Below are 13,373 nucleotides of genomic sequence, written 5' to 3' on the forward strand. Positions count from 1 at the left end.
ATGTAGCCCCCATTTTCAAATCCTTGAATTCAGAAGAGCTAAACTGTAAAGAAGTAAAGCATTTTAGAATTTCGGTGGTTGAGTTTCTATACGTTCAAATATAGACGATCTTGCCCTTGTGATGCAGTGTTTCCTTCTGCTCCTTTCAAGGTCAGCTGCAATAGCTCCTTTTGCTGGTGCGCTAAATAGAGCACACCGTCACAGTACAATGGTTTATTAGTTCTGCGTATGGCAAATGCATCGCAAGCATCCTTATTCCCAGACTTTTGAGTGCAAATGAGTGATGTCTTCTAGATGAGGATATTACTTTACTTAAGTTCTCCTTTCATACCTCCTAATTCCCAACTTCAGTTTTGTCTTTTCTTGATCAACCTTTCCCAATATGTCACTGGGTTCCAATTTTTTTCAAATAAAAACTTCCGGAAAGACACTACCTACATATCTACAATATGCTGCATGAGTTTATTTTTATTCCCAACTGCTCTTTATTTCTCAGTAGATACAACTCAAAAACTTTTCTTCTTTAAAAGAAAAGAAAATGACTTTCTCGCATACTGTAGTTAGACATTTCTAAGCATGCATTGTATTTTGGGGGTAGGGGGACCATTATTAAGAAAATGTTTTATTCTGCTATTTTAAATTATTGCCGTTCATTAGTAGTTTCCTCATAGGAGCCCAAGACAACTTTTTTTTTCTTCATTAATTTGCTTTTTTAGGAGCAGTACTTATTTCCTAAGAAGCAAATCATTGATAAAAAGCATTTACAGAAAACGGGTGTTTTTATTGGTGTATAGGGGGAACATTTAAGTATAGGAACCACCACTTGAATAATACAAATAGGTAATGATTAGTGCAATTAATGATCCTACGAAAGGGCTGTATTATTCAAATTCACATTATTCAAGGTGATATTTCTATGGAAAACATGGTAATTGGTTCCAGCTCAACAGAAAGATTTTCAGCATAATTTGTTATATATTTATTTTAATGAAATGTTACATTGAAGGACAAAAATAATATAATTTAAATGTATGGTTAGCAAAGTCATAGAGTAGTTACAGAAAGCAGTATTTAAAAAAAACAATTATACCATAGATTCAGGCATTCCAAAATGCCCTATTTTAACGTTGCTAAGACCCTGTTCATGTTCAATTGCATCAAATTTTTGGTTTAATATAATAACAAGCATCTTCTTTTTAAAACTTGAACTGTTTTCATCTGACACAATCTTCTTTTTCTCCAATTTGTGCCCATGAAAATTAATAGCATCTAAGTGGCTAAGACACTGAGCTTGTCGATTAGAAAGGTCGGCAGTTCGGTGGTTGAAATTGTGCCGTGTAACAGAGTGCCAACCTAGCAGTTCGAAAGCATGCAAGTAGAAAAATAGAGACCACCTTGGTGGGAAGGTAACAGGATTCCGTGCGCCTTCAGCGTTTAGTCATGCCGGCCACATGACCACAGAGACGTCTTCGGACAGTGCTGGCTCTTTGGCTTTGATATGGAGATGAGAGAACTGCCCCCTAGAGTTGGGAACAACTAGCACATATGTGCAAGGGGAACCTTTGCTTTAACATACACACCGCAGCCAAATTGTGTATGCGCTTGCACCCATGTTAACCTTGCCTTGACTCAATTTTGGATCACATTAAACACAACCTGGTATCAATTTACAATTCATACTATATTGAATATTGCATTTTTTGAACTTGCATTAGTCATGATTTACCTGTATACAGAGCAGGGAATGATCACCAAGACAGGCTGAGCAAAATGAGATGTCCTTTGTGTACATTTCATACATGACTAGCAGAATGAAATGGTACAGAATCTTCAAGGCTCTTGAGATTGATAGGAATACAGATATGAAGGTCATTGTTATTTCATTTTGTTGAAGAAATTTCATGCACCTGCTTTGAAAATCACTGGAAGAATACAAGCGTTTGATTTTACCACGCTATTGTTATATCATTATTTTTTTCAATTAGAGTTGCATGCTGAAGTTATTAATAGAAATGTTCCAGTCCAGTTCACTAGAAAGCCTGCTGGCTGTACACATTCTCACAATTACTACATATTTTACAAGCTGTTGTAGACATACTTAATGTGTATTAGATTATTTAAATGTAATGTTTAATGCTCTGAAAATTTCTGCAAGGCTTGACCTACCCATCGGTCTTTTAATCCCAATAGATGCATTCTGTCTTTTAAAATAGTCCAATATAATCCAATAATTGGAGCCTTAACATTTGTTTGCCCATTTCCTTTGGTTACAAGGAAGAAATGTGCAGCTCGTTCTCTTACAAAGCCTGCATTCCCTTCCCCTATTTATTCTCGAGCATTCGAGCACATCTGTCTCATAACTTGCTCTTTCTGATCTAATCTCAGTTCATTTGGAAACAAACAGTTACATCTCATTAAAAATATGACGAAAGCTGTATTCTTTCCAAGCCATCCTTGTGAATACTTTCCTAGTTTCTTGTGGTTTCAGTTCTACTCATTGCAGGTTTTCAGGATTTTTTTTATTGTAGTTCATCTTCTGGTCTTGTCCTTCAGAGCATTTGCATTGATTTCATTCTCCTACTCTTCCTGCCAGCTGTTGAGTACAACCATGATCTGATTCTCCCTGGCACGAATGCTCTACAAATTAAGAATGTATTTCTGGACAAAAAAATACTTTACTCCATGCTGTTAGCATGGGTGATCAAGTAATTCACCTTTTTCCTCCTGTCATTAGGAAGCATATATCTATGTGTCTATCTATCTCAATCAGGAGTGTTTCAGGTACTAATTTGAGCTTGAACTGCCCAAGCATCTCCATTCTCATAAAACACGATCAGAGAAAATGTTAACACTATTGGTCTTAATTAAAATCAATGCCAAGCATAGTTTGTACCCTGTTGGAATAGGTTCTGTACTCTTTCCCTCTAATTCCAAAGACTGGGGAAAATTCAGCCCTTGATCCACTCTGCTTTTCATTCCCTACATGTGTCCAGTGATTTTCTCTGGGAAAAAGAAAAAAAGAAAACTGCTGAAACTTTCTTGAGACTCTCCTCCATAGTGCTTAAAAAATAATAACTTCCCAAGGGCTCTGGAGAGCTTGTGGCTTTCCCAGGGCCTAAATTCTGTTCTCCTACTTTTATTCTCCCAATTAGTTATCTACTGTGATACCTGTTTTTAGTTTTTCTACTTTAACCTACCTAGTTTTTCTACTATCCTAGACATTTTAAAAGTCCTTCCCCACTTTCAGTCTGTGTTTTTTTTTTTAATCCTTTTGAATCAGTCTTCACTCCTGCTGGGACAAATGTCTACCGTTTTTTTGACAAGACTTCAGAAGTGCTTTGCCACCTTCCCAGACCTGAAAGCGACCAAAAGTGCCCAGCTGGTTTGTATCTAAAGCAGGACTAGAACTGATAGCCTCCTGGTTTCTGGCCTGAGGTCTTAAGCGCTGCCCAAACTGGATCTCTTCAATCTTATTTAATCCTATCTTAAAGGTTGGCTTTCTTTGCATGCCCAAGGAACATGTTTTAGTTAACTCTTTGCATGTGATTCCTACCAAACAGCTTTCTCATTGCTCAAGTGAATTGACACTATCTCCAATAACTTTTAATAATTTCTTTCCTGTTTTGAAATGAAAACCCATCACTTTACTTAACCAGTATTCACTTTACATGATCAGATTGCTATATACACTATATAAATATAAAATATCTCTGTGTGTATTAACAGTTTAATGTTAATGGGTAAACAATTATTTGCTAATAATAATGTATTATTCTTCTTGTTGGTTTAAAAATGTCCATACAAATAGTTTATTTCTTATAAATTCAACCAGAGTACACTCCAAAGAAGTGTGTACATTATTTCTAATTCACAATGGTAATTTCAGCAAGTTTTCCTTGCCACCCTGGTAGCTGTGCTGTCAACACCTTGTAATTAAATGTCAATGCCATTCAATTCTATGTGCTAAAAACACAGCCAAAAACTCCCCAAGGAATATTAAAATTGCTTATTTCAGTGACTGGTACCTTAGTACCTCTTCACTGGGGACCAATTTAGAAGAAAATGGGCATTGAAAATTGCAACTGTTTAGGGACTAGAAATTATATTCAGAAGCTCTTCTCTAAGTATCCTCATGAAATTTGCAATGGTGGCAGGGGAGAAAACCTTCTCTTTGATGGTGTCCTTGAGGAGAGCTCAAGGAGAGAGGCTCTCCTCAAGGATGCTTCCCCAAAATCCACATTCAATGGAGCTCTTTTTATTTCTCAAACTTATTGAGGGGAAAAAAACTTCAAGCGCTAAAAAAAGTTGCTTAATGTTGTTTTTATTGGCTGTCTTGATTGTTGCTCTTTCTATGTATTTAACCGAATGCTGGTGTTTTATCTAATTGAGCTTAGAATGTTTTAAAACTATTTGTTATATCTTTAAAATATTCTAAACCCAATTAGATAAAACACCAGCATTCAGTTAAATACATAGAAAGAGCAACTATCAAGACAGCCAATAAAAGCAATATTATTTATTTTTTCAAATAAGCTCTGTATAAACGGCGTTCCATACTAATGTGTTTTCTGTACTCTTTCATAAAGCAACAAATATGCATTGTAAAACAATAGAGAAAAAACTATGAAGGTATTATAAAATACTTAGACAATTTTTAACATAGATGTTTGGGAAGTTATTTTTCAATATTTGAAGTCCTGTAACTTTAGGAAGACCTAATCTGACACGTATCATGTAGAGTGGTAGAATGTTCTCTGAAAGCTAGCAGTATGATATTAATTATTAAAATTGAATCCACATAAAATTGCATCGTATAGAATGCATGAAATTGTTATTGTGTTTATCTTTTAATGTTTCTATTTCTTTTTAATAAAACAGGAATATATTTTTCCCCTGTGGCTGACAGTTTGCAAAACTTTAAGGAGTATATTGAAAACCTTCCTTTGATTGATGACCCAGAAATATTTGGAATGCATGAAAATGCCAATTTAGCATTCCAGGTGCGAATATACTCAAAATAAATGTTCAAAACTAATTTAAGATAAATTGTGTTTTACAGCTCAGTGTAAAAGGAGGACTTTGCTAGTATTAGCCAGTTGCACAAAAATAACAAGCAGTAATTGTTAAGTGTTTTATGCAGGATTGCTAAAATGTATCCATTCCTAAAATATTACTAAGATAATTCTCAGTCATGTAAAAGGTTTTCTTTTCAGTTATTTTAAAATGCTATAATTATTATAACGTATGCTATACATATTTCATTACCAATAATATTTATGCGAATGATATTGCCATATCAATTTAAAATTTTGCTTAACAGAACAATAACTTCAAACTTAACACTATCAGCCTGCAATATTCTTGTTAAATGTGCTCTCTAACATCTAGTGCAGTTTCTCTGAGGTTATTTTAAATCATTTACTGAAAATCATCTTAATTATTCTCAATGGAATGACCAACATTCTAAACTCCATCATCTCCTAGTTCTCTCGGCATGGGGCAGGTCACCTTTACAGTTGGCAGAAATTTGAAGCAATCTGAAAACAGAACAAATACAATCCTGCAGTCTAAAATACAAAATCTTATTTCAAGGGCAAGATTTCCCTGGGAGTATTTCAGGTATCTGTCATCTGTTATACAGCCTGAGCCCTTGTGTAATATTAGCATAATAAATTATTATGGTTGATTGCATAGTCAGCCAGATGTTTAGACTGGATTTGGCATTTTTATCCATCTGTCAAATAGTATTAGGTACACAAAAATGTGAAATCACTTCTGCCAGTTATTTTGGTGTTGGCCTTCATATGCACCAAGTTCTTCCTAAGAACTTAGAATGTCATAATGTATCTGCAGCATGGCCTTTTGAAATTGACAGATGAAAATTTTGTCAATGCATAGATTTTCTAAGAACTCATTTTTGAATTAATTTTTCAAATCTATGTTTCCATTCAATTGCTACATGATAATTTTTACAGATGTTCCAGTGAATCATTTTGACAACTGTTATGTCATTGTTTATAATCAGTTTGTGTGATCTTCCAGCACCAATTAAGTATATGATCTACTGTTCTTCTGGTTTTTTACATAATCTGTACTTTGAACTATTTGATGGTATTTCAATTCTGACTTTGATTGCATTACTTTCAATAGCTTGCTCTTGCACATCTAAAATCAAGCCTTCGGTTTCATTTTTTTAATGTTCTGCCAGGTCATGAACATTTTTTTATAAAAGATTGAGAGGAAAGTGGCTAAGGTAAAACCCGGTAATGGTTTACAATTGGAACATTAAAAAAAGAAACTGAAGGTTAGATATTGGATGCAGAAGAGCAAGATAGTTAAATTAATGCAATCAAATTGGTGGGAACATAGAGTTGGAAAAAATAGTTGAGAATGAGCAGGTTAAAATATTGTAAGATTTCCAGTATAAAATCTTGACATTAGATTTAACTATGGTTGAAAAGAAGGACGTGTGGATAATTGATGTAGCAATATTAGGAGACAGTAGAATTGGAGGCAAAGAATTGGAAAAAAATCACAACGTATCAAGATCTGAAAATGAAAATTGAAAAATTATGGCTTAAACTAGCTGCAGTGGTCCCAGTGGTCATGGACACATTGGGTGCCATACCAAAAAATCATGGACAATACTTAGAAAATATGTGTATTAATAAATTTCCCATCTGCCGATTACAAAAGGCCACACTGCTTGGATTCACTCCTATGCTACACAATATCATAGGTTTCTATGGAGATATTCAGTCATCCGCTTCATGAGTGTCCCAAAGATGTTTTTCAAAAGGCAAGTGGAGTTTTTGTTTTTGTTTCCTGAAGATGTTTCACTTCTCAACCAAGAAGCTTCTTCAGTTCAGAACTGAAACTCTACTTGCCCTTTCAAAAGCACCTTTGGGACAATATCCTAGGTTCTTGGAAAGAATTCAATGTGTATGCAGCCAACACCAGGTAAACAATTGGTAGCTATGATTTCACATTTTGTGTATGTAATAATGGCAATTTATTATATGCTGTTTAAATTCAAGCAACTTAAAATATTTAAAAATAAGGAACAATGCAAAAGTCACAAAAACTGTACAAGACAAAAAAATAAGCCAATAAATAAATCCAGAGGGGCACAGAAAGGAAGAAAGAACTTGAGTGTTTCTTCAAAACAAGATATATTATCTTATTGTAAATCATTTCATTATCTATAATGTTTCTTGTGAGGAAATGGGGTATTAGACAGAAACACATATATTAAAACACTGACATTTGGTGATAAAGAGCTCATTTTTATGATGTTAACTTGGGTAAGGAAACATCTGCAAAAAAACAACCAAGTTCAGAGACCAAGGACCCCTCAGTGCATTTTATCTTGTGTATGATCATCTCATTTTTAAAATTTCCAAAGCAAATATCAAAATCTGTTACTTCAAGACCGAGAAACTGCTAAACATGTTGATGATGGTTGATAGTATATCAGTCATTATAAACAAATGAAGGATATAATAAGCTTAAAGTTCAACATTTTGAAAAACATTTCACAAGATGTAAATAACCTAAGAAATAGTTTTTCACAGAACAAGCAATTTAAAAAAAATATTTCCTAGAAAGTAATTACATAAACTATTAAATATGAATTCAACCTTCATCATTAAGGCTACCTCTAATCTCTAATCTAAAAAGTTACTGGATCATTGTTAAAAATATGTAGATGGATTGCCTTTCCTTCAACTAAAAGCTTTAAAATTATTTACTTGACTGAGTTGCCAACTAGTATAATCAGCTTTAAATACTTCTGTTGATTAGAGAAGCAGTTTCAAAGACCAAATGGAATACTATATTGTGTGATGATTTTCACTCAGAGCCATTTTTTTTAATGAGTAAAATCTTCACCTTGATAAAGAATTAGCTTTCATAGTAATGGTGAAATTAAAAAAACAGGCAAATTTATAGAAAGAAATCTTTCAATTTTAAGTGTCAGGTATTTTTAATATGGGCTTCTAAAAATTAATGTATTTTCTTTTTTTATAGCGAAAGGAAACTAATACTCTGATTACTACAATACTTGATGTTCAGCCACGAACCACAGCACAGGGATCAGGAAAAAGCAATGATGAGATTGTGCAAGAGCTTGCTAGTTCAATCCTTGCTAAAATTCCTGGTATGACAATCACTGCTTAATTTTCTTAATATCAGGGATTATCTTGTCTTATTCCTTTTTATACAAAATATCCGGTTATCTCAATCACTTTCAACATATTCAGATTTATATAACTTATCTATCATTCAGAAGTGGTCTATTCCGTGACCAGAGGTGCATGGTGAGTTAGGTTCAATACCTATTTTAATTGAAGACAAGGATATTGACATCGGCTGGGAGAAGGGGGGGGGGAAGGTAATATGGGAATCATGGTGGTGTGATCAAAGCCTTTCCTCTAGAGACATCAGTGGAAGTGGAGAAAAGTTTAGAGGAAGGGGAAAAAAGAATTGGAGAGAAACATGGTTTCTGAGATAAAACATTTCTGTGTGTCTGTATTATATAAGTAGAAGTATTGGTTCACCGACAAAAGGGCGAACGACAAAACCGCGCCCGACTAAACCGCGGTGACAAAACCGCGAGTTCTAAAGCACTCTGACGAATGAGCGCTGAATCGTGCCAATAGCACGGCGACAGAAGTGCGCTGTAAAACTAAAACTAACCCTAAACCTAACCCTAAACGTAATGCTAACCCTAAACCTAACCCTAAACCTAACCCTAAACCTTACCTTAACTTAAATCGGCTTTCTGTCGCCGCGCTGTTGTAAAGTGCCCTTCTCTCGCCGCGCTGTTGTCGCCGCACTGTTGTCACCGCAGTGATGACGTCGTGGTTTTAGCAACGCAGTTTTGTCGGCACGCTTTTGTCGTGTGCGTTTTTGTTGGGTCACGCAAGTATTAAGGTCATCTTCAACTAACAGGCTTATACAGAAGACGGCTGTTCAACTGAAACTACCACAACAAGTTGCCAGAGATTCTTTTCAAGAAATAAAAAATATATTAGTTTTTTGTACATGTTGGCTGGGGAAATACATCAGTCTCCTAAACGATTCTAACAGCAAAAGCCATTTAAAAATAAATATTCTCCAGTATATATTACAAAGTAATTGGAACATAAATAATTCAAGATGAATAACTTGCATGTAATTCTTTTATTTTCTGTCTAAGATCATGTTATTCTAGTAAAATCTGTGTGCTACTACTTAAGATTCACACAGAATTAATTTGTTTATTTTGTTCTTCGTGTTTAATATTGAGGAAAAAAACATAAATTTAAAAACATGACAATCTTTTGAGGAAACATCTTGTAACTGAGAATAGGGATGTAGAATGAAAATAATCTTCATACCTTTAAAGTGTACCTTGTTTCTATAATCACAATATAGACATTGTGCTGGACTTCACCATGGATTTTGTCTAGACTGCTTTAAAAATGCACAAATTAAAATCTTCACCCTGGAAAATGCTTGTCAGGCCATTTGTGGTTTGTATAGTTCTGCTCTGCAGAACAGATTCTGAAATACAATTGCTATAAGGCAATAAGCAGTAATCAGCATAATGATTTTATTTAAAGCAGATTAAACCTAATTTAATTTTAGCTTCCTTTAAAAAATAACATATGATACAAATGACATTGCTATTGATAAGCCATTTTTGAGGGATGATCTATGGTCTTAATTGAGGCAAGTTATTCTTTTAAGTGCATATCTACAAATATTTTCTTAATGAGTAATTATTTAGAAAAACATAGTTAATTCATAAGACCTGTTAATGTCAGCCCTATTAAATAGTTGGCTGTCTATTCTGATTGTAATATCTAACTTGAGTTAGTACAGTCCAGAAACAGAATGTTAAATTCACTTGTCAGTATGCCATTTGACAGCTTATTCAAATATAAAATCTGTATCTATTTGCTTTGTATGTTCACAGAATTGTATACTTAATTTTACAGTGCTCTCCAGAAAATGCCAGTGTGTCTGTACATTTAAAATATATCCTTAGGTTCGTTCCTTTGTTTTGCTTCATTAGCAATGGAAGTAACCTAATACCGTATTTTTTACATTATAAGACACTCCATACCAATTAAGTTGCACCTAGCTTTTGGGGAGGAAAACAAGAAAACAAAATCTGCCTCTGCCTCCCAGCATCCATTGGTATTCATCTGACTAACATCCTTGGAGTAAACAGCTTGGTCAGCTTCAGCACATTATCGCAGTCTGATTTAGCACGAACATCTGATTGATTGATGGTTGGATTGGCCTCCCAGAATATCACCCATCAGCTGTTCCAGGCTGCGGGGATCACCCCTGCCTATCACCATCTCTGCATGTCCCATTTTTGGGCTCTGCACATCCTGTTTTTGGGCTCTGCACATCCCATTTTTGGCTTCCACACACCCCGTTTTTGACCCATTCCAGGCAGCGGGGATCATTGTCGCCACCACCGATCACCCCCGCTGCCTGGAACAGGCTAAAAATGCGGTGCGCAGAGGCCGAAAACAGGGTGCCTGGAGGCCGAAAAAAACTGAAGGGTGGGGGCTGGCAGGTGGGTGGGGCTTCGGCAACATTTGCTCTCCAAAACACACAGACATTTCTACCACTTTTGGGGAGGGGGGAAAGTGCATCTTATAGACTGAAAAATACAGTATTTTCTTCCAAAGATGTTTGTTTAATCTGGAGAATGCCCTATCTAGCAGTTGTATCTAGCAATTTTGGGGGATATAGTGTTAACTCGGTATGTTGATATTGAGTATAGTGCCATGCTATACTGTAGCAGTCTCATTTGTCTGATTTTCCAAAGGGTTTACTTCAAAATTTCCAACAAAAGGCCCAACTTTTTTTGAAATAAGCCCCTTACTTTTTGAAGAGATCACTTGCATTTATACAATATATTAAAACATTAACTAGCCAACTACTTTGTAGTAATAACCATTCTAAAGGAAAATCAGAACTGACATGAGGAAGGGGGGAAAGTTTTTCTTGTGATTCCTTCCTTCCTTTTATAAATAGAGATACTTTTAGCTGAAATTTGTAAACACAGAAAATGGAAAAGTGTTAAAAGTATTGTGTTTTTAGCCTACCAAGCCTTGTAGAATTTGGGAAGATTATTTTATTTTGTGTTATTGTTTGATTTGATTTTAATATTGCCTACTATGAAAAATTACGATTACCATCCTTCCCTGATTGGTATATTATCTCACAAAACTATTTAATTTGGATCTCTGCTGTGGTGTGTGAAGTTGGTGCCCAGAATACCCTCATAGGCATGGCCTATTTCCTACTGGAATGGAACCCTGTCCTCTGGCTGAGGGGGGAGATTAAAGAGTCAAAACTGAGGCCAGGAAGACTAATTGCCATTGCTTTATGCTTTTATGCAATGTCACTAAATTCCCCTTTAGAAAGGTTGGCGGTAAACTCTCAGACTTTAAGAGAGCCTGGGGATTAGATGATTAGCCATCACCAATGGCTTAAGTAAATGCCTTGACCAAGCATCTCTTTTGCCGTCAAAGCCTCTTAACAATAAAAGAAAGTTCCTGGGTTTCTAAGTTGGTATGAAATCTGATCTCGAGCAGATCCTATATTGCTTGTTGTCCCACAAATCCCTCCTCAAATCAGCTATTAGCCATCCCTATACATTTTAAATGTGTGGTAACTAATTTATAATGTGGGTTTCTTTTATTTATTTATTTTCAGAGAAGCTGGACATGGACCTTGCTGCAGAGATACTTTTTGTGAAGGATAGCAAATGTCGACTAGATTCTCTAACTACCGTTCTTGGGCAAGAAATTGATCGTTTTAATGGTCTTCTCAGTCTGCTAAGGGTATGAAAACATACATTTCTTAATAGATGGAATAAATTCTGGTGTTATGATTGGGATTTAAATAAAAATGTTTGTCTAATGTATTATATCATTCTTCCAATACTACCAGAAAAAGTAAATAGATTGGAAAGCAGATTCTCTCCAAAAGCGATAGTGGTTAAGAAATATGAAAGAAAAATGATATGGAAGATAGGTAGAGAGGGGAGAGGGGGAGGAAGGGAGGTAAGGAGAGAGAGAGAGAGAGAGAGAGAGAGAGAGAGAGAAAGAAATAGATGAGATAGATAGATTAGATAGATAGATAGATAGATAGATAGATAGATAGATAGATAGATAAATAGATAGACAGACAGAGATAGATAGAGATAGATAGAGATAGATAGACAGACAGACAGACAGACAACATGTAAGACTGAGTGTTGCTAAATAATATCTGTGATATCATTGGGATTTAGCAAGCCTAGTTTGTGTTATTCAATACAATACAATAGCAGAGTTGGAAGGGACCTTGGAGGCCTTCTAGACCAACCCCCTGCCTAGGCAGGAAACCCTATACCATTTCAGACAAATGACTATCCAACATCTTCTTAAAGACTTCCAGTGTTGGGGCATTCACAACTTCTGGAGGCAAGTTTTTCCACTGATTAATTGTTCTAACTGTCAGGAAATTTCTCCTCAGTTCTAAGACTTCTCTCCTTGATTAGTTTCCACCCATTGCTTCTTGTTCTGCCCTCAAGTGCTTTGGAGAATAGCTTGACTCCCTCTTCTTTGTGGCAACCTCTGGAATATCGGAACACTGCTGTCATGTCTCCCCTAGTCCTTCTTTTCATTAAACTAGACATACCCAGTTCCTGCAACTGTTCTTCATATGTTTTAGTCTCCAGTCCCCTAATCATCTTTGTTGCTCTTCTCTGCACTCTTTCTAGAGTCTCCACATCTTTTCTACATTGTGGTGACCAAAACTGAATGCAGTATTCCAAGTGTGGTTTTACCAAGGCATTATAAAGTGGTATTAACACTTCACGTGATCTTGATTCTATCCCTCTGTTTTTACTATATATGGCATTACAGAGAATCCTCAACCTAATTAATGACCCAATGACTTAATTTTGTGCTTAGTCTTTGCACTAATGATCACATGATCAAAATATGGGTGCTTGGCAACCAGCAGGAATTTTCAATGGCTGCGCCTCCTAAGATCTTGTGATTGTCATTGCAACCTTCCCAGCTGAGGAAGCAAAGGAAAAGGGGGAGGGGTGTATTCTTTCACAACCATGAGACATATTTAACAACTGTGGTGATTTGCTTAATAACAACAGCAGAAAGGCTATGAAATCAGGCATAATTCACTTAACTGCCTTGTTTAGCACTGGAAGTTCTGGTCCCAATTATTATCATAAATTGAGGACTACTTTAATTTATATACTACTAAAACTCTCCTATCTGTTTGTAACCTTCCATTAGGTTAAATGTCTATGGAGATTCTCAGTCATCCAGGTCATAGTTGTCCCAACTTGACTTTTG

At 35.5% G+C, this 13,373-nt stretch overlaps 1 protein-coding gene across 1 annotated transcript in view; it reads left to right on the forward strand.

The window, feature by feature from the left end:
* Window positions 1-13,373, forward strand: part of DNAH6 (dynein axonemal heavy chain 6) — a 194,617-nt gene that overhangs the window by 172,444 nt on the left and 8,800 nt on the right. The window contains exons 69-71 of the mRNA XM_032214516.1: window positions 4,879-5,000; window positions 8,029-8,158; window positions 11,725-11,852. Coding sequence (XP_032070407.1) covers window positions 4,879-5,000; window positions 8,029-8,158; window positions 11,725-11,852 — 380 coding nt within the window. The remainder of the gene's footprint in view (window positions 1-4,878; window positions 5,001-8,028; window positions 8,159-11,724; window positions 11,853-13,373) is intronic.

The sequence above is a fragment of the Thamnophis elegans genome, chromosome 3, assembly GCF_009769535.1.
Source record: "Thamnophis elegans isolate rThaEle1 chromosome 3, rThaEle1.pri, whole genome shotgun sequence".
Lineage (NCBI taxonomy): Eukaryota > Metazoa > Chordata > Lepidosauria > Squamata > Colubridae > Thamnophis > Thamnophis elegans.